The sequence below is a fragment of the Syngnathoides biaculeatus genome, chromosome 7, assembly GCF_019802595.1.
Source record: "Syngnathoides biaculeatus isolate LvHL_M chromosome 7, ASM1980259v1, whole genome shotgun sequence".
Classification (NCBI taxonomy): domain Eukaryota; kingdom Metazoa; phylum Chordata; class Actinopteri; order Syngnathiformes; family Syngnathidae; genus Syngnathoides; species Syngnathoides biaculeatus.
This window is the reverse complement of record NC_084646.1, coordinates 23,696,404-23,723,920: the sequence shown is the minus strand read 5'-3', so window position 1 is coordinate 23,723,920 and position 27,517 is coordinate 23,696,404. Positions and strand designations below refer to the sequence as shown.

General features: G+C 41.9%; 2 protein-coding genes and 1 long non-coding RNA gene across 4 annotated transcripts; 1 reads left to right on the top strand and 2 right to left on the bottom strand.

Moving 5' to 3' along the window:
• Nucleotides 1–2,674: 2,674 nt before the first annotated feature.
• On the top strand, nt 2,675–11,566 carry mydgf (myeloid-derived growth factor). Its single transcript, XM_061825212.1, has 6 exons — nt 2,675–2,960; nt 3,959–4,009; nt 4,306–4,367; nt 5,201–5,282; nt 7,738–7,813; nt 10,672–11,566. Exons 1-6 carry the CDS (start codon nt 2,799–2,801, stop codon nt 10,749–10,751), a joined length of 513 nt encoding a protein of 170 aa, XP_061681196.1. The 5' UTR covers nt 2,675–2,798; the 3' UTR covers nt 10,752–11,566.
• On the bottom strand, nt 11,250–27,517 carry LOC133503511 (uncharacterized). Of its 2 annotated transcripts, none has more exons than XM_061825211.1 (5): nt 25,915–27,517; nt 18,226–18,441; nt 17,576–18,117; nt 15,710–15,781; nt 11,250–11,664 (listed from the first exon to the last, which is right to left on the bottom strand). In XM_061825211.1, exons 1-3 carry the CDS (start codon nt 26,905–26,907, stop codon nt 17,599–17,601), a joined length of 1,728 nt encoding a protein of 575 aa, XP_061681195.1. In that variant the 5' UTR covers nt 26,908–27,517; the 3' UTR covers nt 11,250–11,664; nt 15,710–15,781; nt 17,576–17,598. The 2 variants fall into 2 exon arrangements, with proteins under 2 accessions (XP_061681195.1, XP_061681194.1); XM_061825210.1 differs by having other exon boundaries at nt 17,580–18,117.
• LOC133503513 (uncharacterized) lies at nt 21,364–24,411 on the bottom strand. The gene is made up of 3 exons (XR_009795753.1): nt 23,664–24,411; nt 23,456–23,570; nt 21,364–22,113 (listed from the first exon to the last, which is right to left on the bottom strand). It is a non-coding gene; the product is annotated as an uncharacterized LOC133503513 (long non-coding RNA).

Sequence of the window (27,517 nt, the reverse complement as noted above, 5' to 3'; positions counted from 1 at the left end):
CATTTGTTCACATCAATGACTATTTGGAACAATTGCTACTTTTCTTTCGGCTTGTCCCGTAAGATGAACGCTCATATTTGTTTGGCACAGTTTTTACGCTGGATGCCCTTCCTGACACAACCCCTCTTGGGGAGTGACTATTTGGTGCAATTACAACATGAAATTAGGGACCTAATTATTCCCACATCCCAAATATATCATTTACGTAGCTTTAGAGCGCCTCGTTGTCAGCAGTGAGTGTGCAAATGTCGCAAAGGTAAGATGGAAGAGTGAAGAAAGGAAAAGAGGAAGGAGGAAAAAAAAAGCCCATGACATGACACTCAGCGTGTGGAACGAGGTTTTGTGCTGGCTTGGCCACTCATGGGCAACTTGTTGCTGCAGCATGGAAAAATCCCAGGGACGACCTGGAGTGATTCTTTTGCAGCTATTGTGGGCTTTCGATGGATACATTTTATGCAGCTCAAACATGAAGACGGTGAAGGCATAAGAACAATGCTAAATGAAGTGATTTACATTTTTCCAGGTTGTAATATATGTATTTGATCAATAGTTGACAATTCAACGGGGTGTGGTTTCAGCGGATTCAGCGAAGACGGACACAGCATTCATTCTTGAATCCCAAACATTTGACATTCTATGTCTTTTTGGCCTGACATGCCGCCACCATCCCACGCACTTTTTTTTAAAAAAAATTAAAAAACAGAATTTGGAATTTTGGAAACATAGTGCCTGGGAAACTTTCAGGCAGAGATTTCGCATCAAACTTTTTTTTTTTGGAGTCGAGTTATCCAAGGTATCTGATTATTTGTCTCTGCCGTACCTGAAAAGTACATCAGTATGACTTTCCATTTCCATATCACGGCATTGTAGTAAGAAAACTACCCATATACTGTTTCTGTAAAAAATCGATAAATGGTAGAAAAAAAACATGTAATATAGTGAGCAAGGAACAATAGAGTAGTAATCAACACTTACAGTATAACAAAGTCACATTCATTAGCAAGCCTAAAATACACTTCAGCAACTGATGTTTTTTTATATGTTGCACACATTCAGAGATTTTGCTTTTCACGTCACAAAGCCTTGGTAAAGGTATGTACTCACTGACTGACTTGTTTATGTGAGTGTTTAAATGCTGTTATTGTGTTATTTTGGGCCTGCGCGGTGTGATTGGACAGAAAGGCACCAGGTGAAGATTTGAGGAGCAAGAAGAGGAGCCGACTAACACTATGCACATTTTTTAATGTTCATTTTGTGTTTACAGCTTTCACATGTGGCTGTCAGGCAATTTTGAGATTTCACGATGTGAGCCAAACATATGTTCAACTGTCACACTTGGCTGGGAGGATGCTTTACGGCTCCAAAGACATATATGTAAACATACACACCCAAACAGACATGCAGTGAGATGACAGTGTTTTGTTTAGTTTTTTGTCTCCTGCGTTGCTTAACTGTGCAAACATTCAGGGTCCTATATTAGATCAGCAAATACTGGTCTTGTACTCTTGTTTAGGGACAAATGTTATTCAGACAGCAACATGTTTTCTAGAGTGAAAACGGTGTTGAGGTTGTTCGCCCACTCCGTCTGTTTTCCATGGGTACTTCAGCTGCCTTCCACTTTCCAAAAACATGAATGCTGGGTTCATCAATGTGCCCTGTGATGGCCTGGTGACTAGCATTTGCTGTCCTTGTGAGGATAATTGTCTCGGAAAATTGATGATTGGATGGCTGGATGGATGGATGGATGGATGGATGGATGGATGGATTGAGGTGACGCCGCGGATAAGCCCATCATTACCATCCACCCATCCATTTTCATCACAGATGTGAAGGCACGATTACTGCTGAAAGGTACATACGGGTTTTGGAGAAACATATGCTGCCATCCAAGCAACACCTTTTTCATGGACACCTCTGCTTATTTCAGCAAGACAAGGCCAAACCACATTCTGCTTGTGTTACAACAGCGTGGCTTTGTAGTAAAAGTGTGGGGGTATTAGACTGACCTGCCTGCAGTGCATACCCGTTTCCCATTGAAAATGCGTGGCACATTATGAAGAATAAAATACAACAATCAATAATCCCCTGACTGTTGAACAGCTGAGGCTGTACATCAAGCAAGAATGGGAAAGAATTTCACCGACGAAGCTTCGTGTCTTCATTTCCCAAACGTTTATTGAATGTTGTCAAAAGAAAAGGTGAAGTAACACAGTGGGAAACATGACCCTGTCCCAGGTTTTTCTTTAAACATTTTGCAGCCATAAAACTGCAAGTTAATGATTCCAATTTAAAAAATTAAGTTTCTCAGTTTAAAACATGAAATATCTTGTCTTTGGATTCAATGAAATATATCTTCAACATGATTTGCAAATCATTGTATTGTGTATTTATTCATGTTTAACACAACATTCCAAATTAATTGAAATTGGGTTTGTAAATTATTAGTTTTAAAATGACATGAAAGGACTCGAAAGTTAGTGTCGGACTTGCGACTTCATTCAGGACTTGCAGGAAAAGACTTGAGACTTGCAAAGCAATGACTTGGTCCCACCTCTGGTTGTTAACACCCATTTTTGTAACGTATCAACTATAAGGCTTATTATTACACCAGTACAGTGCCTGTAAATTTTTCAAAAGACTAGTGCAGTTCACATTGCTAATCAGTGGGTGGGGTCAGTGCACGACAAAACAGTTTTCGAGCCGCCGAAAAAGCAGCAGCGGAAGGAGGAACCCCTCTTGAAATGGACTAACGCGCCTGCATCAGTAGCACACTCTTTCCACAAATATCGGAGGGAAAGATGGCAACAACAAGCAAGTTTTGTCCTCCTCACTTGACGGGCTGTCTTCTCTTCGTGGTGCTTCTCTCACATCATCCGGCTCTGGCGTCGGATGAGCAAACGAAAACGGTGGAGCTTGACGTGAAACCGGGAGGAACATTGTACACTTTTGCAGATTCCATTGTATGTACTGTAAATTCATAGAAAAACGACAAAATGCATACCCTGCATAAATGCATTTACAGTCATGTTGTTTGTTTAGCATGTCTTTGAAAAACTTGTCTTGTGTCATCGCCACACGACAGGAGCTGGCAGTAGTCTTTTCTACAAACATTTATCGGCTTTAAACGTTGTGAATTACCCACACACAAACATATTTGTCATAGTCTTGGCACACGGAAGAGTAATAATGCGTTCTTGAAAGGTGGGACGTCAGTCATAGCGATGTAGTTGGTTTTCATCATAATGCTTTAATGTACCTTCTAATGCTAAAACTCCGATTGAAGTCATTATTTTGTTGACTTTCCACTGGAAAGCTTTCAAGTCCGCGTTTATAAATGCAAAGTGTCAAATTTCCTACTTGGAACACGGTGTCAAAACTATTTTGTCGCGTGTTGATGACGAGACATCCAGTGAAGGGCCGACACGTCGTTGGCCGCCACAAAGATGCCATTCATTGGCTGAGGAATAGGATTTCCAATATACAGTATATTTATTATTTTGATAGCGTTGAAGCCGCCACGTAATTTAGCAATTATATAGTTCATTTTTTATTGTATTTTACTACTTTTTTTTAGGTGTAATTGTTTTCAAGAATTGTAATGATATGGATGGAACTAAAATTCGTATTGTGTACACTTTCAGCGTTTGCTATCGCTCTGATTACCCCATTACCACTATTTTTATTGCACTGATGTTTACATTGACTTTAATTTTAATCATTTCATTTATTGTATTGGATCCCTTAGTAAGATAGTTCAATTATAGACAGCAGTAATTTGCACACTTTGGATAATTGCTCTGCCTTCATATTAGTGTTAATAATCAGTTCCCTTCTTCAGAAACACTCGCTGACTTTTTAAGTTTTAAACTGACTGATGCCTTGGGCAAAGACAAACACGAGTTTAAATGTTTGACGGAAAGTATCTAAAACGTGCGTTAATTTTTTTTTTTCCCCCCAGGGTGGTTATGAATGCTCATTCTCATTTGTGACACACGGAGGAACCAATGAGGTGAGTGTCATAAAACTTTTTTCCACCACAGGAAACGCTCTCCTCATACTTTGCACCAAGACGCACAGTAGCCAAGCACTATTGTAATTGAATCTCAGAACCTAGGACCAGTCAGGTCAATTGGCATAGATGCCTGCATTTTTGGCTGGCTGTCACAATTTCGTATGTTATGTCTGACCACAGGATGGGCTCTTGCACTGCTTCATGTACAATGCAAATGCCGCGTGGTTTATTTTCCAGTCAAGAGATTGTGATTTATTGTGATAGTGATGAGCTGTGTTGTCTTCTCTTTCCAGAAATGGCTCATGAGTTTGGGGCTTAGTGATGACAACAAGCTTTTTTCCTGCTCTGTGTGGAGGTGAGGCCAGTTTACACACGTGCTCACACACATTAGCACAGTACATATATATATGTGTGTGTGTGTATATATATAATATATATATATATATATATATATATCCCCTAGGTGTGGCTGATTGTCTCTCAGGCTCCAGCACTCCCACGACTCTCTGAGGATAACCGGCTAAGAAAATGGATGGATGGATAATGTCCATATATAATAATCTAACAAAATTTCAAATCAACACAAATGTAACGTTGATTATAGTAATTAAAAATCACCCCATAAGAATCTGAAAAGTGTTCATGTCGACATCATTGGCTTTGATCAAATTAAAAGTCCTTGAGTTTTCTCTTCATCGTAGTCGGTCACCAAAGACTTTCACTTCAGATTTGCGCTGAGATAACCGCGACTTCTTCAAGCACGCGTCTTCATTCAATCGACAACAAATAAAGCTTTCAAAATTAGCAGTAACAGTTACTAGTATTTTAAATGAACGAGCAGATGCACAAGTAGCCATGTGACTCCTTTCAAACTGGTACCTTAATGGCTAGCTGTCATATCCCCAACACTGCCTACTGTATTAAAAAAGGAAGTGAATTGTGCTACGTTGGAAGTCTCTGTCATGTAAGCCTGAACAAGATTCATATTTTTCTTTCGAGCCTGCATCAACAATTAGGGCCCTACATTAGGCATCAATTGCGTCAAGAAAGCATTACTCATCAATGAATTCCACATGGAACCAAACGATAATCAATTAATAGATTTACAATGTGTATCTCCACTTTCATTAACTAATTCATGCAAATTAATTCTTGTATATGACAACTAATCCTATTTTCTCTGCAAAGGCCTACGGGGAGATCATACTTGTTTTTCTCGGCGTTCAAAATCGAGTTGAAGGGAACCAAAGTTGAATTTGCAAATGCGTTGGTAAGTACAAACAAACTACAGTACTTTTGTGTCATCGATGTTTCTTGTCAAGTTGACAAACATGAATCCTTCAGTGTCCGTAGATGGTTACAGATGGTTAGATCCAGAAGCATTTGGACAATGACATTAAAGAGCATTTCTTATGGTTTAAAAAATAAGTAAAACCATTCAAATGTAATTGAAGGTATTTCACAATTTCAACCGGCTCACTGTTTTTTTAATACATAATTTGATTTCAGTACACCAAGGATTGGTAATAATGGTACACTTTACACACCCTGTTACTGGTTTTGTTGAAACGTGGCCCTTTTTAGAAATATCCATAAGATATCCATATTGCTGGGCCAATTGGGAGTCCACCTTTCATTACCACGACGACCAGGGGCAGATCTTGAGCCTTGCGACTGGGGTGGTTTCTTTTCTGGAGTAGAAGCCAGATTATGGGGGTTTGGGGGGGTGAGAGCCCATAAAGACAAAACAAGAATTTTCACTTGTCAAGGCAGCATTTCATACCCCACTGTGTATGTAGCACATGAGGCCTGAAAATCTATTTGAGATGTTCTATCATGTGAAGTGCCCAGGTAAATACCATAATTCCTCGTTTCTCGCAGGGGTTAAGTTCCACACCACCCATGCAATAGGTGAATTGTGTATAATAGCGACCACATTTTGGGGGAGATTATTTACAACTATTTTAAATCTATACAAACCTGTTTGAACCCCCCCCCCCACACACACACACACACATGCTCCTATTAAGATCTACCATTCTCCTATAAAGACTTTTTATATTATTAAACAGCTGTAATACGTGTTTCAAGGAGTTGTTTTCAAATTATGCATGCTATATGGAAAAATATCTACATGACAATAGATGAGACACGATATAGTGAGGGAAAACTATGGGTGTTGCCTTCTGAACTTTGCGCTTTCTCAGCATTTCTCCTGACAATGTGTGATCAGTTTGTGCTGTGTGTATTGGACAGCAAAAACCTGACACCAATTCACAGCCATAGCAAAGACACAAGCCCCAGTGATGGTTTGGACTTGCTATTACCTCGGATGTTCTGCGTACTCGCTCCAGCCCGCTGTCATTGTGCTGATCAAAGTGCTTCCTCGTGCTCTCAGGAGGTTTGGAAAGCACTGAGTTGGCACAAATGTCACATAATCAAACAAAGTGGCACAGAAGAAGAACTTTTTCTTTTTTAAATAATTTCTTGGTGTAGCCTGTAAATAAGGGTGCCACCAATTTGGCAGTATAAGGCTCAGGATGTCTGCCCAGCACCTGCCTAAGTTTGCCTTTCTGAAAATGTCCTTCATATAATGATTTTGAATTGTTTTTTTTTACCCACTACTTGTTGTAGGCGTGTGCACTCACTGGCCACATTCTCAAATATAATTAGATGCAATAAAAGATAGTAACTTCATAACGATGATAAGGCTCAGTTTGGATTGACACCATCAGTGAGGAATTTATTTAAAAGGCACATCTTATGGAAAAGTGAGTTTTCTATGACTTGCATCATGCACATTTTGGTCCCGAATGCCTGTCTAGTCATCAACTGTGGAATGACACAGACAAGTAAATGCTTTGTGAGCTGCCCAACTTTGAAATGGGCTCATTTGACACGGAGCATCTCAGTCCATGACAGGATGTACTTGCCAATGTGCAGTGCAAGGCAATGTTTGAACTACACGTCAAAAACAAACACTAAGCAGAGCTTTGCCCGTGAATATTTCATTCGTCCAGGTCATTTCATTCTAAGGGATTGAATCAATCGCAGCTGGACTGTCACGTTTTTTAGATGATGTTTCATGAGAGGAGGCTTCATCAGTTCATGCCAAAAGGCTTAGGCCAGTTACTATTTTGCTCGCTGGTGTTCAGTGAGATCTTTGTAATGTGACCTTTGGTGAATACATTTTGGATATCTCTGCATTAGATTGTGCTGTTCGAGCCGGACTGTCGTCCAAACATATCCTAGCAAAGATGGACATTCTCTGCTGTCTTTTATGAGGCGCAAGAGTCTATTCGTAACCTGAGATGCACGATTTGTAAGCTGCACTTTAATTCGTCACCGCCCCCACTGCTTTGCTTTTCCTTTGATTTAGAGTTTCATTTTTCAACTTATCTTCTACCACTTGTCTCCATGGAAATGCATTTTATCACCCTTGGGTTGCAGCCATCATACATCCTGAACCGCAAATGAAATCCAGCAGAGGAGAGAAGAGACAAAAAGATCGAAACTTTATTTGGGTTTTATGAAAGAGAGGATGTTTTTGGATTGTCTTCCTGAGCAGTTGTTGTGGCCACGCCTCCTTCCACCATTCAGGATGTTCTCTGTGTTCCCTGCACACACACACACACACACACACACACACAAAAAATAACCCTACTAAATGTGCACTAACAACCCCTCAGAGTGTCGCATCATTATATGAGTGTGTGTGTTTCCAGTCACAGGTGGCAGTGGCATCAGGACAGAATGATAAGAATCTTAATTCAGAGGAATACACCATTGGAGAGTCCACAGGTGAGTTTTAATCATGTCCCAGTGCCTATTGTGTCTAGGTCACCCCCACCTCTCATGTGGCCAGACTACATTAGATTTTACTTTAATCAGCTTTTTTTTTTTGTTGGCTAGTTTACTGCCCAGAATGTTAATTAAAACCAATAACCATCCGGACCCTAGAATGATCCAAGTTTTTGTTTGTTTAGAGATGCCAACCTCCTGCACTACAGCAGATAATCAAAAGTGTAATTGTCGCTATTCTCAAGTGGTGGGTCGTAATTGTATAAAATAAACTTACAGGGGTCCTTGGTTTGCTACGACACGGACATCTGACATTTTAATGTTACGAATGGCATGCACCTACTTTGCCCAGCAGTGTACAAATGTGTGGTCCTTTGCCACAACAAGGCACACTCACTTACTGCCACATTCAGTTTTTTATTAAATATGTAACCTCCATCCCAGGTTATGCCAGCATTTTATTTGAAAAATAAAACTATACAGCTGCCAACCAGTTCAGGGTGTACCCCGCTTCCTACCAAAAGACAGCTGGGATAGGCTCCAGCACACCTGCACCCCTCGTGAGGATAAGCAGCTCAGAAAATTGATGGAATATTTTAAGAGGTGTGCATCAAATTTATGACTCTGGGTGCAATGGTTCATTTACTTGTATGTGGTATGCCTCTCTCTATACCATACAATTAGAGTGCACTGGCCAACATGGGCGAATGAATTGCCAACGCCCATATGCTCCACAGCAGGGATGTTGAATGACAAAAAACATACAAGCACATCAAACAACTGTGAAAGATAACTACTACAAGATAGAAAATGCAATTGCAAAAAACTGAAAAAGAAAAATGATGCAAGCAAACAAAACAGACACATCCATCCATCCATCCATCCATCCATTTTCTTAGCCGCTTATCCTCAAAAGGGTTGTGGGGAGTGCTGGAGCCTATCTCAGTTGTCAGCGAGCAGGAGGCAAGATACACCCTGAATCGGTTGCCAGCCAATCACAGGGCACCTCGAGACAAACAGCTGCACTCACAATCACACCTAGGGGAGATTTAGACTGTCCAATTAATGTTGCATTTTTTTGAGATGTGGGAGAAAACCCACACAGGCACGGGAAGAACATGCAAACCCTACACTGGCGTGGCCGGGATTTGAATCCCGGTCCTCAGAAGTGTGAGGCCAATGCTTACAGCTGCCCCACTGTGCTGCCACAAAACAGATATTACAAAACAATTGCAAGAGAGAAATGCTGCAAGCTCACACCACACAACGGCTGTCTGCCTTGCCACTAGGGGGTGTGTATGACCTCCCCCCTGAACAATTAGTTCTGTGAGACCAAAGGCACCAAAGGTGTATATATATATGTGTGTGTGTGTGTGTGTGTTGTGTGTGTGTGTGTGTATATATATGTGTGTGTATATATATATATATATATATATTATATATATATATATATATATATATATATAGGTAGATAAGACGTCCAACATGCTGACTGTGACGCTAAACTATGAGTGCTTTCCATGTGTGGACAGCAAGAATACCTAAAGACCAAGGATGCCGGCACATTGTTCCGCTCTACAATTATATCAAGGGAACTGGTAGTGTGGAAAATCTGAGAAATGAGCTGATTACGACAAATTTGAGTTTCCATGCATTTCCTTCTAAGGGAAGAACGACCTCCCCAACATGGCGCCCACGTAGGCATATTGGTTCGTCGGGCTGCGACTGTGTGATTGTTTATTTAGTATCTAAGAAAGGTGCTCGGCGGTCTCACAGGATGGTCCATCCCAGAAGTTACACTGTCTTGTGGCTTGGGGCACTTTCTGTTGCAGTTGTCTCAGTGTGTGTGTGTGTGTGCGCTTGCAGGATTTTTCTTTTGCAGTTCTGTTCTGTGATTGTTGTATTTTTCTTTTGCAATGGTTTTCTGTGCTTGGTTTTTTGTTTTGCCTCATCATTCCCAGCATATGGCTGTTTGCAGCACATTTGTCCCATGCCAAGTGCCCACGTGTAACATATTACATAAAGGACTTTCCTAAAACGGATAGGTCAGTGCCGAAATGTGTACCGAATGTCTAAAACAAAAATGTTGCAATTGGGCCTTTTTGTGGCATCTTTTAGACAAGGAATTCCATTGAAGTAAGTGTAAAAGCTCCATTTAGTCAGGCCGTAGCCTTTCCTAATACAGTGGTTCCCAACCACCTGAACCATTTGGTACCAGGGCTGTGGTCTCCCCAATTTCCTGAAAAATAAATTAACCACCCAAAACATCAACTCCTTTGGAGTTTTACTGCCACATCCCCCAAAAGATGACAGTGTCGCCGGCTTGATTGGGGTGGGGGCTGTTAAATATAGGAGGAGCAGTGATAACTCGTTCTTGCATGGTGCGGAATAAGAACCGATGATGGAGATGTAGACCATCTCAAGAAATTTTAATATCTCAAAACGTATATTCTTAGAATGAAATTTCTCAACAACTGTTTGTGTGAAAAGTATTTTCCTCCATGTTTAATGAATCTGAGTTTCTGTTTTTTAATAGGAACTACTGAAAATAACTTTCTATAATGCTGACCAGGACGTGCATGTAAAGGATTTTTTAATCTTAATGAAGTTTTCCTAGGTATATAAACAAAGGTAAGAATAAAACAAAATAAAATCTACTGAAAACACTTAAACCCTGAAGAGGCAATGCATGGGTGGCGTGCGACGTCGGCAAAGCTCCTCGTGAGTGTCCCCTCTATTGTTGGGCTGAGCCTTCACGAGTCCGTTGAGTCATATGGCTCACTTTTTTTTGTCAAGATTGGATCTCCAGTTGACCACCGACCACATGGGGTGTAATTGTGTGTCCCTTCTGACTCTAGTGACCCACACCGAAGGCAAGTTCAAGGCGGAGTTGTCCAAGCTGACGGTGATCGGACGCACACGACACGAAGAGCTGTGAGCGCTCGTGACTCAGTCGCCGCTTTGGGCGTCCTTCCCGGGTGAGCTTCTGCGTTTAAGCTCATTCGTCAATAAAGGATCCAATTTGGAGAATGATTGCGTGACTGAGGGTGATGAGGATGAAGGCTGGATAAATTTGAGCATTTGCCCCTCCATGGGAGAAATACAATAAGATGATTTTGATTTCCACCATACGATGTTTTGACACTAAAGAACCCTTCCACTGTCAATTATTCTTAACTTTTTGGGGCATAATGTGTGCTGATCCATCGGAGCTAATCCATATGGAATAATAAATGGAGAAACCTAAATCACAATTTTAGTAAGGGCCTCTTAGGACTTTGAAGTAAAAGCTCCCAGCAGCGCTATAATCCTTGGCTTCATCATATGAAAAATCTCCAAAATGTTTTCTTCAATCTTATTTGCAACATGTTTCACAAATCACCACTATTTGTGATTGTTTATTTTACTTGGGAGGGGGGGGTTAGAGAGAAGATGATTATTTTATTAGAATTGAAGTGGCTACTTCTGTAGTGAGAGGAGTCTATTTACTCTATATCTTTAATGTGAACCCAAGTTTAAAACCTTACAATTTTGGTGCTTTTTTTTTTTTTTTTGTCCTTATAGCAGTGAAGCTCCCAAATCTGTTGCTTCCATCTCCCAGAGGAAATATTTCCATAAATACTGCTCCTTCTCTGGTGAATAAAATAATTTGAAAACAAATCACAGATGTGATGTTTCTACCTGGTTTACTTTGCGGGTCGTCTCTCGCTCCAGCATTGGCCCCATGGAGGTTGAGGAAATGGTTTTAGCAGGTGCCCCCCACTGACCCCCCCCCCCTCCCCACCACCACCACCACCAGTCAGGCATCCCTCAGTGGTCCCAGCAGGATGTAAACCACATCCAGGTGATGGCTGGGGGGAAAAAAACACAAATCAGTAAATGTTACTACATTTTTGTACAAAGTGGCTTTTTTCTACAACTTGTGAGATGAATGATTCAATAAATTTGAGCTGTGACTAAAAAAAGTTGTTTTTGAAGTCAGTGATTCTTGTACACGTTCATTATGACAATTTTCCAAGCCCTTGTTATAATGTCACAAAATGAATGCACGACTGGCTAAATTATTGCCATGAAGGGTGTGGTTGTAGGCTCACACGGCAGTTTTCAGAGAAAACAGACAACGGAAACTTAGTAACGTAAATTAGTTACTTTACTGATTCCATTAGCATAAAAGCCATTTGGAAAGAAAGTAAGATTTTAGTTACTTTCAGCAGCTGCCAAGTTGTAGAGGTATCACTGATCCACGGTAAGAATGTTGAAAAAAAAAAAGCATTAACTGTACTCTTTGCCTGGTAATGTACTCCACAAATTAGAGAAGGAGCTCATCAATATGAACCTGTAACTTAAATATGTAAATGAGCAACTTAGTTCTGACTTGACATCCCAACACAGTACCAGAAGTATCTCAACATACATAAATATACTTTGCAGCTGTCAATGGGCAGGAGGTGGGGTACACCCTGAACTGGTTGCCAGCCAATCGCAAGTACATGAAGATGGCAGTCGCGCTCACAATCACACCTTGGGTAAATTTAGAGTCTCCAATGAATGAATACATGTTTTGATGTGCCTCTATATGGTTGATTTATGACGATGGGCTTCAGTATGAATAATGACACACCAGTAAAACCATTCTTAATGTGTACAAAAAGAAAGTAACAACAAGAGAGACCATCTGCCCCGGAGGAAATTAGCCAATTTCATATAACTGACCAGTAAATTACTTTTTACAGAAAACAATCTTTGTGCACCTATATATGCCACTAATGTATAACAACAGACAGTACAATTCATGAGCTTTATGCACTCTAGAATTAACATGCATATCCACTTGTTGGCTTTCATCCCACAGAATAGTTTGGTGTTCATTCGCATCAAGTACATGTGTGAGTAAATTAAGGTGAGATCATCATTATAACAACATATACTGACATTATGATGGCGTGCTGTGAGATTCTTCAAATGTAAAATGTGCTTGGCTCAATAAAGGCTGGTAAACACTGAATGCCAGGATATCATTGAAATCTTTTTTTTTTTCATGCAAAATGTGCCTGCCAGTGGAGTGCTGTCAAATCTTTTATAGTTCTCATCATACCGATGATAAACTAGTTTTGCACGAAAATATTCCTAATTTAATCCCTGCTCTGAGGCAACAACGTGAGACAGTCGCTCAACAAACACGCCTTCATTAAAATAAATGTTTGTAAATGTATTTGCTCCATTAGCATGTATCGTCCAGGGATACATGTTTTCAATGAGATAAAGGGCTTTCATTGTTGCTTCTTCATTTCAGGGGAAAAGCCTTTGCAGGGATGGACTAAATCCTTCAGTACATATGGGAATGTATATGACGCGGGCTGGTCATTGTAGGCTTATGCACATCCAGTTGGGGGGGGGGTTAATTTGTTTTATATCAAGCCAAGAGAAAGCAGCTCATCTTGATTGGCTTCGACTCCAACTCCCAAAGCTATTTAAATATACAATAAATGTCACATTGACCTGCAACACTTGAACAGTTGATGTTGACTGCAGCCATGACAGCCACGAGGCATGAAAAGTCTTCCTAGTGCTCTCCATCTCTGTATCATTTCAGCCGTGTCCTCTTTAAGAGACTCCAGGCAGCCTTTATGTTGACATCACCACTCTTTTGAATTTCTAACATTTGCTCCACAAACAGAATATCAAAATCGTTTTTTTTTTGTGTGTTCTAAATACACTCGACGCTGGCAAGAAGCCGGGCAGATTGTGATGGCGTGCTATAAAAGTCCACTCATGATGTTGCTTCTAGGCAGACATGACTTTGTTTGCCAGCTGGTCCGCCTCTCTGCAGTTCCCTCCAAAATAACTCGGCGGCCATCTGATAAAGGGTGTCATGAGATGTTGTAAATACTTTCATGTTTCACTTTTGATGAGCACAACTCGAATTTGAAGAGTTGTGTCAAAATTCACAGATAGGCTGCACTAAAAAAGAATAATAATAAATGTGCGCAGAAGGCGCAGGTATAAAGTGCTGGCCTCACAGTTTTGAGAACTGGGGTTCAAATCCCGGCCCCATCTGTGTGGAGTTAGCATGTTCTTCCCGTGACTGTGTGGGTTTTCTCCGGGCACTCTGGTTTCCTCCTACATCCCAAAAACATGCTAAATTAATTGGACACTCTAAATTGCCCCTAGGTGTGATTGTGAGTGCAGCTCTTGTCTGTCTGCATGTGCCCTGCGATTGGCTGGCAACCAATTCAGGGTTTACCCTACCTCCTCCCTGATGACAGCTGGGATAGGCTACAGCACTCCCCGTAACCCTCATGAGGATAAGTGGCAAAAGAAAATGGATGGATGGATGGATTTCAAACAACTAAATGTAGGGCGTCACTATAATTTCATGGACTGGGGGACTTAGCCCACAACAGTGCATTTAGGAGGTACTTAAGAACTATTCTCAGGGTCCTAAGACCCAAAAGATTGGCCTAACCACAAATGACCGAATCGTTTTTTTTCCTTTTCTAGTCCAAAAAATAAATCCCAGCTGGCGTTTTGTCATTGGTAAACCGACTATCTTCTTCAGCATGACCAAACAGGCTTTGGGCTTAAGTGATGCAGTTTTTTTCCTTTTTCTTTTCTTTTCATTTTTTTAAAGAACCTGCTTGAAATAAACTGCATAACCACCTCCGGTGTGAGGAATGAGTGACCTAAATGAATAAAACATGACTTTGCTGTGGTGTAATGAATCAGGACCATATTCAACAGTCTCCTCGCTCTCGCTCTCTCTCTCTCTCTCTCTCCTCTCTCTCTCTCTCCCTCCCTCTCTCACATACGCACACACACACACCTGCCCCATACTTCTCCTCCTCTACAGTATTTTGCATCTCCTGGTATTTAGAAGGGAACAGATGGAGATTCTGGCCCGGGTCAGTTAAACCACAGGCAGCAAAGCCAATAGGATTTTTCAAACACCAGGGGTCCTTGAAGGACTCGGCCAATGGCCAGCTGCCCCCTGTTGAGGGTACAGTGACCCTGTCAGCGCAGAGCCGTGAAACCCTGATCTAGTCTCATCTGACCTGGATAAGTTTATCAGTTCTTCCCACCCCCCACCCTCTCCTCGCTACAAGTACTTTTTTTGCATCACTGAGCCGAAGTAGTATGAGCTGCAATTACTTCCCATTATATCCCAACATCTTGTGGCATTTATGTAACCTGCAACATTGGAATGTGCTCAGGAATTGTTGCTTGTCATTTTTGCAAAAACAATGCTTAATTATTGTCCCTAATTGGTCCCTTTTTCTGTTGTTCTTAAAGTGCCTCATTTACTAAAATGTTTGTGGCTCAGGAAAAACAAAGTGCGGGCAAACTTGATAGGTCACACAAACAGGTGCGGAAGCTGAACAAAACTATGGAATTTATTTTCGCTTTTACTCAAACGCGCAGAAGACTACATGCAATTAAATGAATTTGTCAAAGCGATAATTTTTCTTCCACTGGGTAAAGTTTGTTTGCCTTTTCCAGTAACACCTTCACTTCAATCACCCCAAACTTAACTTTGCAGTTGTGTCGCTTTAAAAGAAATGTCAGAATATACATAGAAGAAAAAGAGGTCTCCCTTTGGTGCAAAACCAGCTTCTAAGTCCACTTCTACAGGGGCTGCCAATTGTAATGCAATCATAGTAGATAAGCGACACAAAACTACCAACGGAGGCCGCAATCTGTTTGAGTGAACATGCAATTTAGCGTCCACAATTTGGGATCATCAGGCTCAAAAAGTGCAATCTGTAAGGTACGAAGCGAGCATCTGCACAGGGGCTCTTCTTACCAGAACATTAACCCGGACAGATGTTGTAATGGCCTGTGTGTGTTCTGCCTAAGTACCAGCAGGATTTGTAGACAGGCTGTTCTTTCCTTACTCACCCCAAGTCTATGTCCCGTCACCTTGGAAACCTGGTCTGTCTCCGCTCCGTGTGGCCCGGCCTTGAAACTCTCCTGTTGGAAAGAAATGATCTCGAAATAATAGCGCTAATTTAAAAACCCTTTGAGTCTTGTTTTCATCCCCTCAAAGTGATGTCATACAAAAAGCTCCAATTTCTTAATAGTGAGAGAGTGAGAACAGTAATATTTTAAAAAGCTAAATACTTGAAATTAATTAAAACTGATTAAAACACCTTTTTAAAGTATGTAAGATGTGTAATACCCATTGCGACCTGGTCTTCAATGTAGCATTTATTCATTTGCTACCATCCATCCATTTTCTTCACCGCTTATCCTCACGAGGGTCGCGGGGGGGGGGGGGGCTGGAGCCTATCCCAGCTGTCAACAGGCAAGAGGCAGGGTACACCCTGAACTGGTTGCCAGCCAATCGCAGGTCACATGGAGAGAAACAGCCGTACTCACAATCTCACCTCATGGCAATTTAGAGTGTCCAACTAATGTTGCATGTTTTTGAAACCGGAATGCCTGGAGAAAACCCATGCAGGGACGGGGAGAACATGCAAACTCCACACAGATTGAACCTGGGACCTCAGAACTGTGAGGCTAACGCTTTACCAGCTGCACCATCATGCCGCCCAAACCACAATAGTACATGGGAATTTTATATTGTGAATTCAATTATCAGTCAAAATAGAAAACATTCAAAATGCTATTCATGTACACCATTAGTTACATCATTGCTTTTTCATAATTAGAATGGACCAGCTCAACATCAGCTAGTTGACATTGAACAAGTACAAATCTAATGAATAATAAAGATGGATTTAAACCCTTCTGTTTTGTTGGGTTGATTATATATATATATATATATATATATATATATATATATATATATTTTTTTTTTTTTTGCTGTTCTGAGTTTGAGTGTAAAGGGTCATGCAATAATGAATAAAATGTAGAGAATGGACAAATGTGTAAGTAATATTGCACATACTGTAAATAGCAACAAGAGGACAATTGTAACAGATTCTTAAGTGTTATACATGGCAGTCAAATGTACAATATGTAATATGTGTGTACTGATCAACAAAGAAATATTATGATATTAGTAAAATGTTATTAAGGGTGCACGTGGATGTATGGATAACGTGAGCGCATGCATTACTGTATACTATATGATATGGATTCATGTGGTACCATTTGTGCTTACTGTATGTGCGTATAGTGATGTTGGAACATTATGTGTGTATTGATTTGTATTGGAGCAAGAACTGTATAGGAGGATGGACAGGAGGTGTACATATTTTATACATGTTGTCCAAGGACATCTTTGTTAAAACTCTACAATAAAAATAAAACATGAAAAAAATGGTTAGTCAAACCATGTTACAAAACATTTAATTGGAAATTTATCAATTACTATTCATAAATATATGTGTTATAATTTGTTGTTGTTGTTGTTTTCCTTTTGGCTTGTCCCTTTCGGGGTCGCCACAGCGTATCATCTCAGATGAACGCATATATATGTTTGGCACAATTTTTACGCCGGATGCCCTTCCTGACGCAACCCTTCTCGGGAAGTGGAGGCCCCAGTGGGATACGAACCCACAACCCCTGGTTTACCAAACCAGTGCTCTAACCACTGAGCTACGGGGCCTCTATATGTGTTATAATAATGAATAATAATAAACAATTGTATATAATATAATATATTGATGTATGAGTTATTTGAACAATGAGCGCGGTCACAGAACAAATGAAGCTCAGAAATCAAAGTACCACTGTATGGTGACTAGGGAGTGATTATGAACAATCTGTGGTAATTGCGACATCATAAAATTGACTTACTTACTGTTGGAGGGGCCGCAGTCTCACACCGTGGTTGAGAGCAGTCTTCTCTTCTCGGGGTACGGAGGAGCTTTGCGGGGATCCTGCGCTGGCTTTGCGGGGTCTGAGAGTTTGGGGTGAGGGTAAGGCGGAGGCTTGCGAGCCCTGTGGCCTTGCCGCGACAGCGGCTTTGCGGCCCCGGTGAGAGGCGGGCCCGCCGAGGATGCTCGCCTCTCTTTGTCGGAGTGGGCCGGCATTTCCGAGTCTGTGGGTGGGCAGCTGGCGGACGGGTGTCGGGATGTCGCAGATGGACAGAAGCGCACCGTCGCCTGGTGGTCGCTTCGCGGCAGCTCAATGATGACAGAAGGCCCCAGCACAGCGGTCGAATGACATTTTGGGGACACCGGGGAGATGGGGCTGATCATGACGGAGGACGAGCCTCCGGGAGAGGATAGAGGAGACTTGGGGCTGCCAGGTGCATGGAGGTTGACAGTCAGTGGGGAGAGTCCCGGGGTGGGTGGCCTAACGGGGAGGCTTCTTGGAGGGGACACTGTGGGGAGCGGCTGAGTGGAGGAATCGGAATTGTTGACCAATGTTAGCAACCCTCCTTGTCGGGGAGAACTTTCAAACCGAAGAGTTCTGGTCAACTCAGCGCTGAGTTGACAGGGTACCTCAATTGGAGGCGTTCTCCTCCCGCTGTGGTGGTCCTTCCTCAGGGTGAAAGTGGCTCCTCTGTGGTCTACGGACACCGAGGGCCTCGGATGGGCGCTGATCACCGTCACCTCGTGGGAGCCCGAAGAGGAGCAGCTCTCGCCTCCTGTTCCCTGATAATCCTCTTCTTCATCCAGGTCTATGCAGGAGGTCAGATAGTCGATCTGATGCACCACCTAGACAACAGCATCCAGGTTGACTGAAGGCAATGAGAAACTTGAAACTTGACATTGATATACACTACCCGTGAAAAAAAGATATTGAGTTCCCGGTTGATATTTCAGGATGAACCTAAAATGGACTGTAACAACTTCAGGTGAAGTGTATTTGACTTAAACTGACAAAATTGACAAAACTGTTTGATGATTCCAGATGGTTTTTTTTTTTTTTTTAACAACTTGCTATTCTCTAACAAGGAGATGGATGTCAAAATGTTCAACTGTGGCACATTCGAGTGCCATGTGGGATCCTGTCATGTATTGCAGGAAATTATCCAATGTCACTTAAGTGATCCAGAAAAGTATTATTTGTTTCCCATAAATAACGCGTGTGGTGGCACAGTGGTGAAACTGATTAGAGCATCTGCCTCCCAGTTCTGAGGGCCAGGGTTCAAATCCCGGCCCCACCTTGTGGAGTTTGTATGTTCTCCCCGTGCCTGCGTGGGTTTTCTCTGGGCACTCTGGTTTCCTCCCAGAACCCAAAAACAGGCATTAATTGGAGACTCTAATTCGTGCTTGTGTAAGTGTGAATGGTTGTTTTTTTTCTACGTTCTCTGCAATTGGGTGGCCCATATTTCATATTGAGCAAGTACATTTGCGAGCAAATTGAAACAAGATTCCGATTATCACCTTTTTGTAACATTTTTGTTTGGTGGTGTCCCATGAGAATTTCGTAAAGCAAAATAAGTCCCTTGGCTCAGTAAAGGTCGGCAAACACTGCAGTACAGCATATATTTCAAATAGATGATATTTCTTTCGGTGCATGTTCGATATCTCACACGTAATTATCAGTTAAGCACAGCTCATCCACGCTTTTAAGTAGATAAAGTGCTTTTAAATGATCAGACCATGGTGTCATCGGATTTATAAGACAGCTGAGTGCAGGATTTGAATTAATCAAGCTTAAATAATAAATACAATATGTGAGGTGACAAATATCAGAGAACAATCAACCCAAGCCCAAAACGTGTCACTATTATTTGGCACGCTTGAAAAACTGAGATGAATATTTGTGTTGTCAGATTCCAAACTGTCATCGATTTCATATTTTACCACGTTTGTCAAACACATATAGTATGGTGAATAAGTGGTTAGTACGCTCGCCTCACAGTTCTGAGGTTCTGCATTTGAATCTTAGCTCAGGCTCACCTGTGTGGGGCATGCATGAGCACCCCATGCTTGGGTGGGGTACTCTGGCTTCCTCCCATGATTCAAAAAATGGGCATATGAGGTTCATTGAAGATTCGAAATTGTCCGAAGCTCTGCGATTGGCCAGCGACCAGTCCAGGGTTTACCCTGTCTCTTGCTTAGTGTCAGGTGGGAAGGGCTAAGCACTATAGAAAATGGATGGCTGGATAGTTCAACAAATCGTTGAACATCATATTACACTATATGGGGCTAATAAATGAATACAGTGGAAGCTCGCAAGCAGTCACTCCTAGCGTTGAGCGCACACCTTCACAAGTGCTTCTCAAGATTGTTTTTTGTTGTTGTTATTTTTCTACTATTTTCATTACCATGGACCCAATGGAAGACAGCGATGCTACCAGCAGCGAAGGAAAAGGAACGTTGAGCGAACCACAGTGGATCTACGTAGGCTAAGTATGGAAATGTATGTTTGCTAGGGCCCTTGCTAGCTAGGATCATATGGCTAAGTCGACTATTTCGACGATCCTAAGAATAAAAAATGTAATAAAAGGTGTGACTAGCATTACTATAGGCCACAGATAAGAGAAGAAATGGAGAAGCTACAGGAGAATTACGCATCTTTCCCTCTTGAGTCCCTCCGATACTATCGCTACCAAAATGTAAATGATGGACTTTTAAATTGCTTTAAATGTATGTATTTTTATTGTTTAAATGCAGGGTTTACATGTTTTTACATAAATAGGAATTAAGATGGGAATTTAATATTTGAAGGATTACATTATTTCCAATACAAAAAAAAAAAAATTCCGATGATGAACACTTCTCAAGAATGAATTGTGTTCAATCTCTGAGGTTCCACGTTACATTTGTGGGGTGTATAAATTATTTTTCATTTAGGGAACAACAATATCTATCACCATGACTTTCCTGTCACATGTAAACCTATTCCATACAATAAGTTATTTTTGTTGGTTGAACACAAAATTATATTTATGTTGGATCTATTTGATATTTCTGCTTACCAAACTGTTCACGTGGAATGGGTTGAAATCAAAATATTATGTATGACATCAGTTTTCTTTCTTTTGAGCCACATTTGAAAGGTCAACATTTAAAAGTGCATTCGTAAACAGACAAAGTGATTGAACATTAATTATTTGAATATTTGATGTTTGGCATGAATGAAGGAGGAATGTGCAATTATGAAAATTGTTAGTCAGTTGATTTAGCTTTTTTCTTCTAGGTCAAAATTTATGCTTGAAGGGCTTCATCTGTAATAACATTGTATTTCTATCTCACTTTGAACAAAGCACGAGATTGTCATGTGTAGTAAATTGTTGTACACTATGCAATGACAAGAAAGATTAACATCTAATTGTAATTTGGGTGAGTTTCTCTTATAAGTACATATGTGTTAATCGGTGATTCCTAACCACTGTGTCACAGCAACTCCGATCATCTCATCAAATGATTATTTACCATAAATGGTGAATGCTGAATGCTCTTTCACTAGAATGTACATTTCACCTGTGTTTCCTATGTTGCCATTCATACATAAGTCATGACCAAGGAAATGTGTCATTAAATTGAGACAAGATTATTTCAGTACATAAACATATGTGAAATTTTTTCAGGGCGGTGTGGAGACTTTCTGGGATGTAAAATACGTGCCTCGGCTCTGTAAAGGTAGGAAAGCGCTCATGTCATTTACAAGAACACACCATGAGTAAAATAACGATTGCAAAAGTGGACTTTTTGTTCATGTTTATTACATAAAGCATGCAGAGACATGCAGTTATTTTTATGGATACACACACGCGCGTAAAATAATGGTGGTTGCAATGATTGCAGAAAATTACTCTGTGGAAAATGTTTGACCTCTCCCTCCACCTGTGCGCAGATAAATCCTGAGCCAGCCCGGAACAAAGGTATTATTGTTTTTGTTTTTTTTTTCGGTTCCACAAAACATCTTTGCTGATGTCAAAGGATGACCCGCTTTTTTTCCCTCTCATCTAGCGTTATGGCGGAGGCATTTGTTTTCGCTTTGAAGTGCAGAATATGTGTGCGCGCCTCTCGGCTAGCATCTTGTTAGAATGTCAGGAACCACCAGAGATAAAAGAGCACAGGACCCTGGTGCTGCTGCTCCCAAGTGTGTTGATCATTGCTGACAGCTACTTCTGTTTGACACAGTTTTGTATCCTCGTTGCTCATATTTGGCTTAGACCGTCCGTCCCCTTTCCTCTCATTGGGTCCTTCCGTGGAGAAGACCCAATTGTGGGAGCACACGTTTGTATTGTTGACATGGCTTGCCCGGGAACGGAGAGGTCGGCAAAGACCTTCACTAGTGAGGTAGATAAGGGAGTAATCCATCCATCCATTCATGCATTTTCTGAGCTACTTATCCTCACAAGGGTGGCAGGAGGGCTGGAGCCTATCCCAACCATCTTCAGGCAGGAGGCGGGGTACACCCTAAACTGGTTCCTAGCCAATCGCAGGGCACATAGAAACAAACAACCATTTGTACTCACATTGTATCAATTTTTTAAATATTTGTATAATATAGCTCCTTTAGCATGCAGACGAGTCACTACATTGACTCACTAGTGCCCCTACAGGTACAGTTGTTATGAAAAAAGGTTAGATGAGCCACAGTAAAAATAATGAGAATAATACCAATGACAATTATTAAAATATATTGTTACTTCATAGTGTACAAGAACATAAAATGTAAGATTCCATCAAAATTTGAAAATCATTACCTTCGCCAAGGAGATGGGTTTTTTTGGTGCTTTTTGGATATTTTGTGAACAACCACCTAATTCTACCAGTTCAGTGGAACACAACATAAAGCGGGGCTAGATGAAGGTTTTTAGAGTTTTACTTTTGCACTGTAGAAGCTCAAAATGTTTAATTATTACAATTACATTTTAAGCAAAGCCTGAGCTTTGTTTTCCGGGTAACTTTATGATTAACAGCGGGCTGATGGTGCTGGCGAACGTGTACAATTCAACCTGCCTTGCTCGGAATCTCGCTGGTGTTCTTGCACTGCGGCACGCTGATTGCAGAAGTAGACCCCAACCAGTGTGGTGGGGGGAGTGAGCACTCCAAAACATCACCTGACTCCTACTTAAAAGTGGCTTTACATCTTCGAACAGTCCAGGTGATTACATCATAGGTGGAGATATTTTGTGTGTGGGCAGTGATGTGAATTTGTTTCTGGAGGTGTGAGTGCAGGAGTGTTCGTTCTCTGACACATTTCCAGAAATAGACAAACTCGAGAGTTACTAGGGTGTTTCACACTTGATGGGTGAACATGTACTCCAGAAACCCAACTTTTTGTTTCCATGCCATTAATAAGTTAAAAGTACGTAATTTCGTATGAGGCAATGAATAATAATTTGTAGTACTTCAGTCAACGTGACCGTTATGCTAATGCACAGAGACTAATCCGGTAAACAGCGTGGCAAAATAATGTCTTTCTAGTATTGCTCTACTGTTGGTAGCTGCTGTCAAGCGGGTTTAACTTTAAAGCAGCTGCAGGATCATTAGAATTCAACCAGTAATTGGTTCCTAAATCAAACTGAAGGCCTGGGTTCATGCAACAGAATGATATAACAGGCCTTTGAAATAAAGAAATGCGACAAACTTTTCTCTGCCTTTTCTGTCTTTGATGTGTCGGCATCTGTGAAAATTGGGAATTTTTCATAAAAGTGTCAGCCTGTTGCCAGCCTCCTGTCAAGGCTGCGTGCGCTTTCATCAGTGATATAGCAACACAAGCACACGCCACCCATACCCCCCCGACCATGGATGACGAGGTTAATACCTGAGCTTTATCACTGACCCGGCGGATGTGGATGAAATGCGGATAATGTGAAACGCGAAGGTGCCCGACCATAAATGGATGGTGAAAAGCGATCCAGCTGAGCCTTGAGCAGCATCTGTCCAGGCAAAAAAATAAAAAGTTTGAAGGAAAGGGATGATGATGACAGCTCAGAAGGAAGAAAAATACGAGAAGCAGGTGGATGCTCGACCTGATGTCACGCCGCATCATCTCGGCAAGCCTGTGCATGCATGAGGCAAATGAGGCATGCCTTTCATCGTATTCACGCCCATATTAAAGAAAGAAAAAACACGCATGACTTGAGAGCAAACACTACACAGCTTTGAAGACGCGAGTGGGAGCAAGAGAGGAGTTGTGGGAATAATTTGCAGACTGTAATGGACGCACCTAATCAAACTGCTGACTCTCTAATGCATATTTAATTCTCTTGAAGACATTCAGTCGTAAAAGTATGAAGACTGGCGTATGTAAGAAGAGGGTAGAGCGTGATGGACATTCTGAGGACCACTGACTGAAGGGGGCCATAGAAAATGCTACAGCAGTTCTTTAACTTACAAGTTTCCTAATCAAGCTCATATCCCAATTTACTCAAACAGAGGTGCCCTGAGATACAAGTGACCCGATATGTGACTTTTTCAATATGAGCTGTCATTTGGACAAATTTTTGCTTTGACTTGCAAGCAAACATTTGATATATGAGCACTGTATGGTGGCAGTTTTGTGGCTTTATAATGTTGCTTGCCATAGGAAGTTACTGCCAAACTAAACAACGAACAATTCATATTATGTCGTGTATTCAAAACAACCACGTAACTTTCTTCCAATCCACTAGCAAACACCATAACAAACACCATAGGTGGGCAAATGAACGGCGTCTTAAGTTGTGTTATCATGCCAAAGAAATGGATATTTGGTCACAAATCACGCAGCAACACAATACAAAAATACTCATGGGCATATATTCCTTATCCTCTGTATGCACCGGTAGGAGCCACAATGGATTGCTTATGATGCACAATCTATATAATTTTTTAATCTTTTTTTCTCTTTTCATTAAATAAAATATTGTGTGGTATGTTCTCAGGTTATTTGTAGAGGCTGGCGTGGACTAGTCCATGCCATTACTATTCATTTCAATTGAGAATAATTATTTGAGATTCAAGGGTTTTTGAGTTACGAGCGTTGTCACAGAATAACTTAAACTTGAATCTCAATTCACCACTAGATCAAATCAATCTTCCACATTGAAATAAATTAAAATGACATTAATCGGTTCTATTCACACCACCCCGGAAGAAAACTAAATGTTTTTGTTGTGTGTTTTAATGAAGAATTTGCACTGTAGTGAATAAAAACACAATAAAGTACAATAAAAGGAAATGTAAAGAAATAAACTGGTTGGTGTGTAGCTGAGTGTGTGCTGAGAGGAGCTGAAGTCGAGTTGTGTAACTTGTGAGTTACAGCAGCTCCTTGTGAGTGTTTTCATTTTGTATTTTTATGTTTAAGTGGTTGTCCCTGAGTCACTGATGGTGTAGTAGTCCACTCACCTGACTTTGGTGGAGGTAGCGTGTGTTCAGTTCCGTCTGAGTGACGCTGTGAATGTGAGTGTGAGTGTGAATAGTTGTGCTTTCCCTGCATCTGACTGACTACCAATTCAGGGTGTAGTCAGCCTTTTGCTCGAAGTCAGCTGGGATAGGTGCAATGCCCGTGACCCTAACTAGATTAGGCGATTTTGAAAATGGCTGGATGGATTGTCCCTGTCCAATACACAGTTGAGAGTGCAACTGCGACTGTGGCTATCCTTGCCCACATCGGAGGGCATTACTTTACCCACTACAAAGCATCTTGGGACAGCTGAGAGACTCGTACGTCAATTTTCAATCTTCATTTTCAATAGGCGGCATTGCTGTGGTGTGACCTTAAAGTGAAGCGTTTTTTTTGCATGCATGTAAATTGTGACATTGCCATCCAACTGTCTTCTTTTTCAAACGCATTGTAACACATTCATGTCTGTTGTGTTTCTAAGCAATCATGTACTGAGCATGTGTGTGCTACGCCAATACAATGTGTATAGATGTGCAAAACAATGGTATAAACTCACTTATAATTGATTTAATGTACTAGATCCCAGAAAGTAGTTCTAGACACAGGATGAAACTAAAACACCCAACCATTCAACTTCTATCACACTTGTTTTCATTCGGGTCTTGGGTGAATAGTCATTACTGTGGTCTGAGGGAAACAACTACAATGTGGGCCTCCATGTTTTCGGAATGTGGAAGGAAGCTGGAGTTCTCGGAAAATAAACATGGAAGCACACGGAGAACAAGGAAACGCCACACAGGAATGCAGAAATTGAGATTAGAACCCCGAACCCCTAAACTGTGAGACAGATGTGCCAACCACCGAGTTTTGCCAAATCAAGAAAGAAAAAATGGTACCTCTTTCATTTCCTGCTGCACATCCCTCAGTGCAGTCAGAACCTGCTCCAGGTTGTCCACCACCCGCTTCAGCTGGTTCCGAACCACTTTTCTCTTGCAATCCGTCCCCTTTCTGTGCGATTCTTCCTCACGCTTTGGTTTGTCCCCGACCCACCTGGCACGGTTCGGGCCCAATGCTGCGATGTGCTTGTCGTGTTTCCCTGGACCTCGCAGAGTGGTAGTAAAGCCCAGACCTCTGTGAGGAACCTCTGTGGAGAAGATGACTCCATTCAGCGGGACACCAGAGCCTTCCACAGCTGGTTCTCTGAGCACATTCAGATCCCTATGGCTCTGGCATTTCCCTCTGATGTGGCTGAAACGCGATCTGAAGCTGCACTGTCCATCTTTAGAGGCTCCCTGAGGGTTTGAACTGAGCCAGACAGATGATTGCAGGTCCCTCTGATGAATAACATGGCTGGTGTAGTCCCAAATGTCCTCCATCCTCTCTTCCATGCAGAGGGCATCCTTAGAGTCTGGACCTTCAATTAGAAGAGCAGGTGCAGGAACCGAGGGACCTCCCACAAGGGGACTATATTTTGTGACCAGGGAGCCAGATGTCGCAGCGTCACTGAGGCTCGCGTGGCTAATGGGATCTAGTTCCACTTCCAAGGAGTGCTTGGACTTGGTGGGACTGCCTTCCTTCTGTTTCCCCAAGATGTGATGCCCCCTCAGCACCACTGGCAGCATTCTAGCCATTCCCACACCATTGCAGCGCAGCTCACTCTTCTTTGCCTTGTTCTTCCCCGAGATGGAGAAGATCCCAATCCCTTTGGCTCTGTCCAGAGGGGCCAGGTTGTCATGGAGCTCGGGATTAGATTTGTACGGCCCGTTGAGCCCCAGGTCACCACTTGGCTGCGGCTTGAGGCTGTTGCGCAGCCAAGGGATGAAGTGAGGGGCATGAGGCTTGAAGGTTCTGTGCTCCCTGGCCGCCGGAGCCCTGCTGTCAGAGAACATGCTGATGGATGAAGTCCACGAGAAGCACGGGGGGAAAGGACTCCTGAGCTAGTGAAAGCTTCCTTCTCTTTTGCCATAAATCACCTCCCACTTTTGCCATCAATTTAGGCTGTTACTCCGCAATCTGTCTTTGCTTCCACCTCCTGCCTTTTTCTGTGCAACTTTCATCCGATTTGCTCCCACTTACAGCACATTCCAAACTACCCGAGCCTTGTTTCCTGTTATCATCCTGCCTCCTTCTTCTGCCTTCTCCCCACGATTGCTGCCTCTGGAGCCCCTCAGCCCCTCTTTTGGACCTGCGTCTCTTCTTGCAGCCCTCCAGCGTCTCACTGGCTCACAGCAGCAGAGGCTTCTCGTCTCTACAGCTCTATCGCTCTCTTTTTTCCCTAACCCCCCCCTCCCCACCACCACTTTGCTATGCACTGCACAGCCTCCAATTCCCACTCTTTCTTCCTCCCACTCCCTCTCACGACTCTAACTCGCTGCCCTCATCTCTCCCTGTTTTTCTCTCGCCACTGTCAGTCCTTTATCTTCTTGTGGCATTGTAACGGTCCCAACTCTTCTCTCTCTTTCCTTGCATTTTCGTCACTCCGCCACCCATTCCTCCCTG

Excerpts from the sequence above, each read along its gene's own strand:
- mydgf (XM_061825212.1), top strand. The coding sequence starts at position 2,799 with ATGGCAACAACAAGCAAGTTTTGTCCTCCTCACTTGACGGGCTGTCTT. Across the intron at positions 4,010-4,305 it reads CACACGGAGGAACCAATGAG|AAATGGCTCATGAGTTTGGG; the intron begins GTGAGTGTCATA and ends TTCTCTTTCCAG. Across the intron at positions 4,368-5,200 it reads TTTTCCTGCTCTGTGTGGAG|GCCTACGGGGAGATCATACT; the intron begins GTGAGGCCAGTT and ends TTCTCTGCAAAG.
- LOC133503511 (XM_061825211.1), bottom strand. The coding sequence starts at position 26,907 with ATGTTCTCTGACAGCAGGGCTCCGGCGGCCAGGGAGCACAGAACCTTC. Across the intron at positions 18,442-25,914 it reads TGCAGCAGGAAATGAAAGAG|GTGGTGCATCAGATCGACTA; the intron begins GTACCATTTTTT and ends GCTGTTGTCTAG. Across the intron at positions 18,118-18,225 it reads GGAGAACGCCTCCAATTGAG|CCGCTCCCCACAGTGTCCCC; the intron begins GTACCCTGTCAA and ends TCCTCCACTCAG.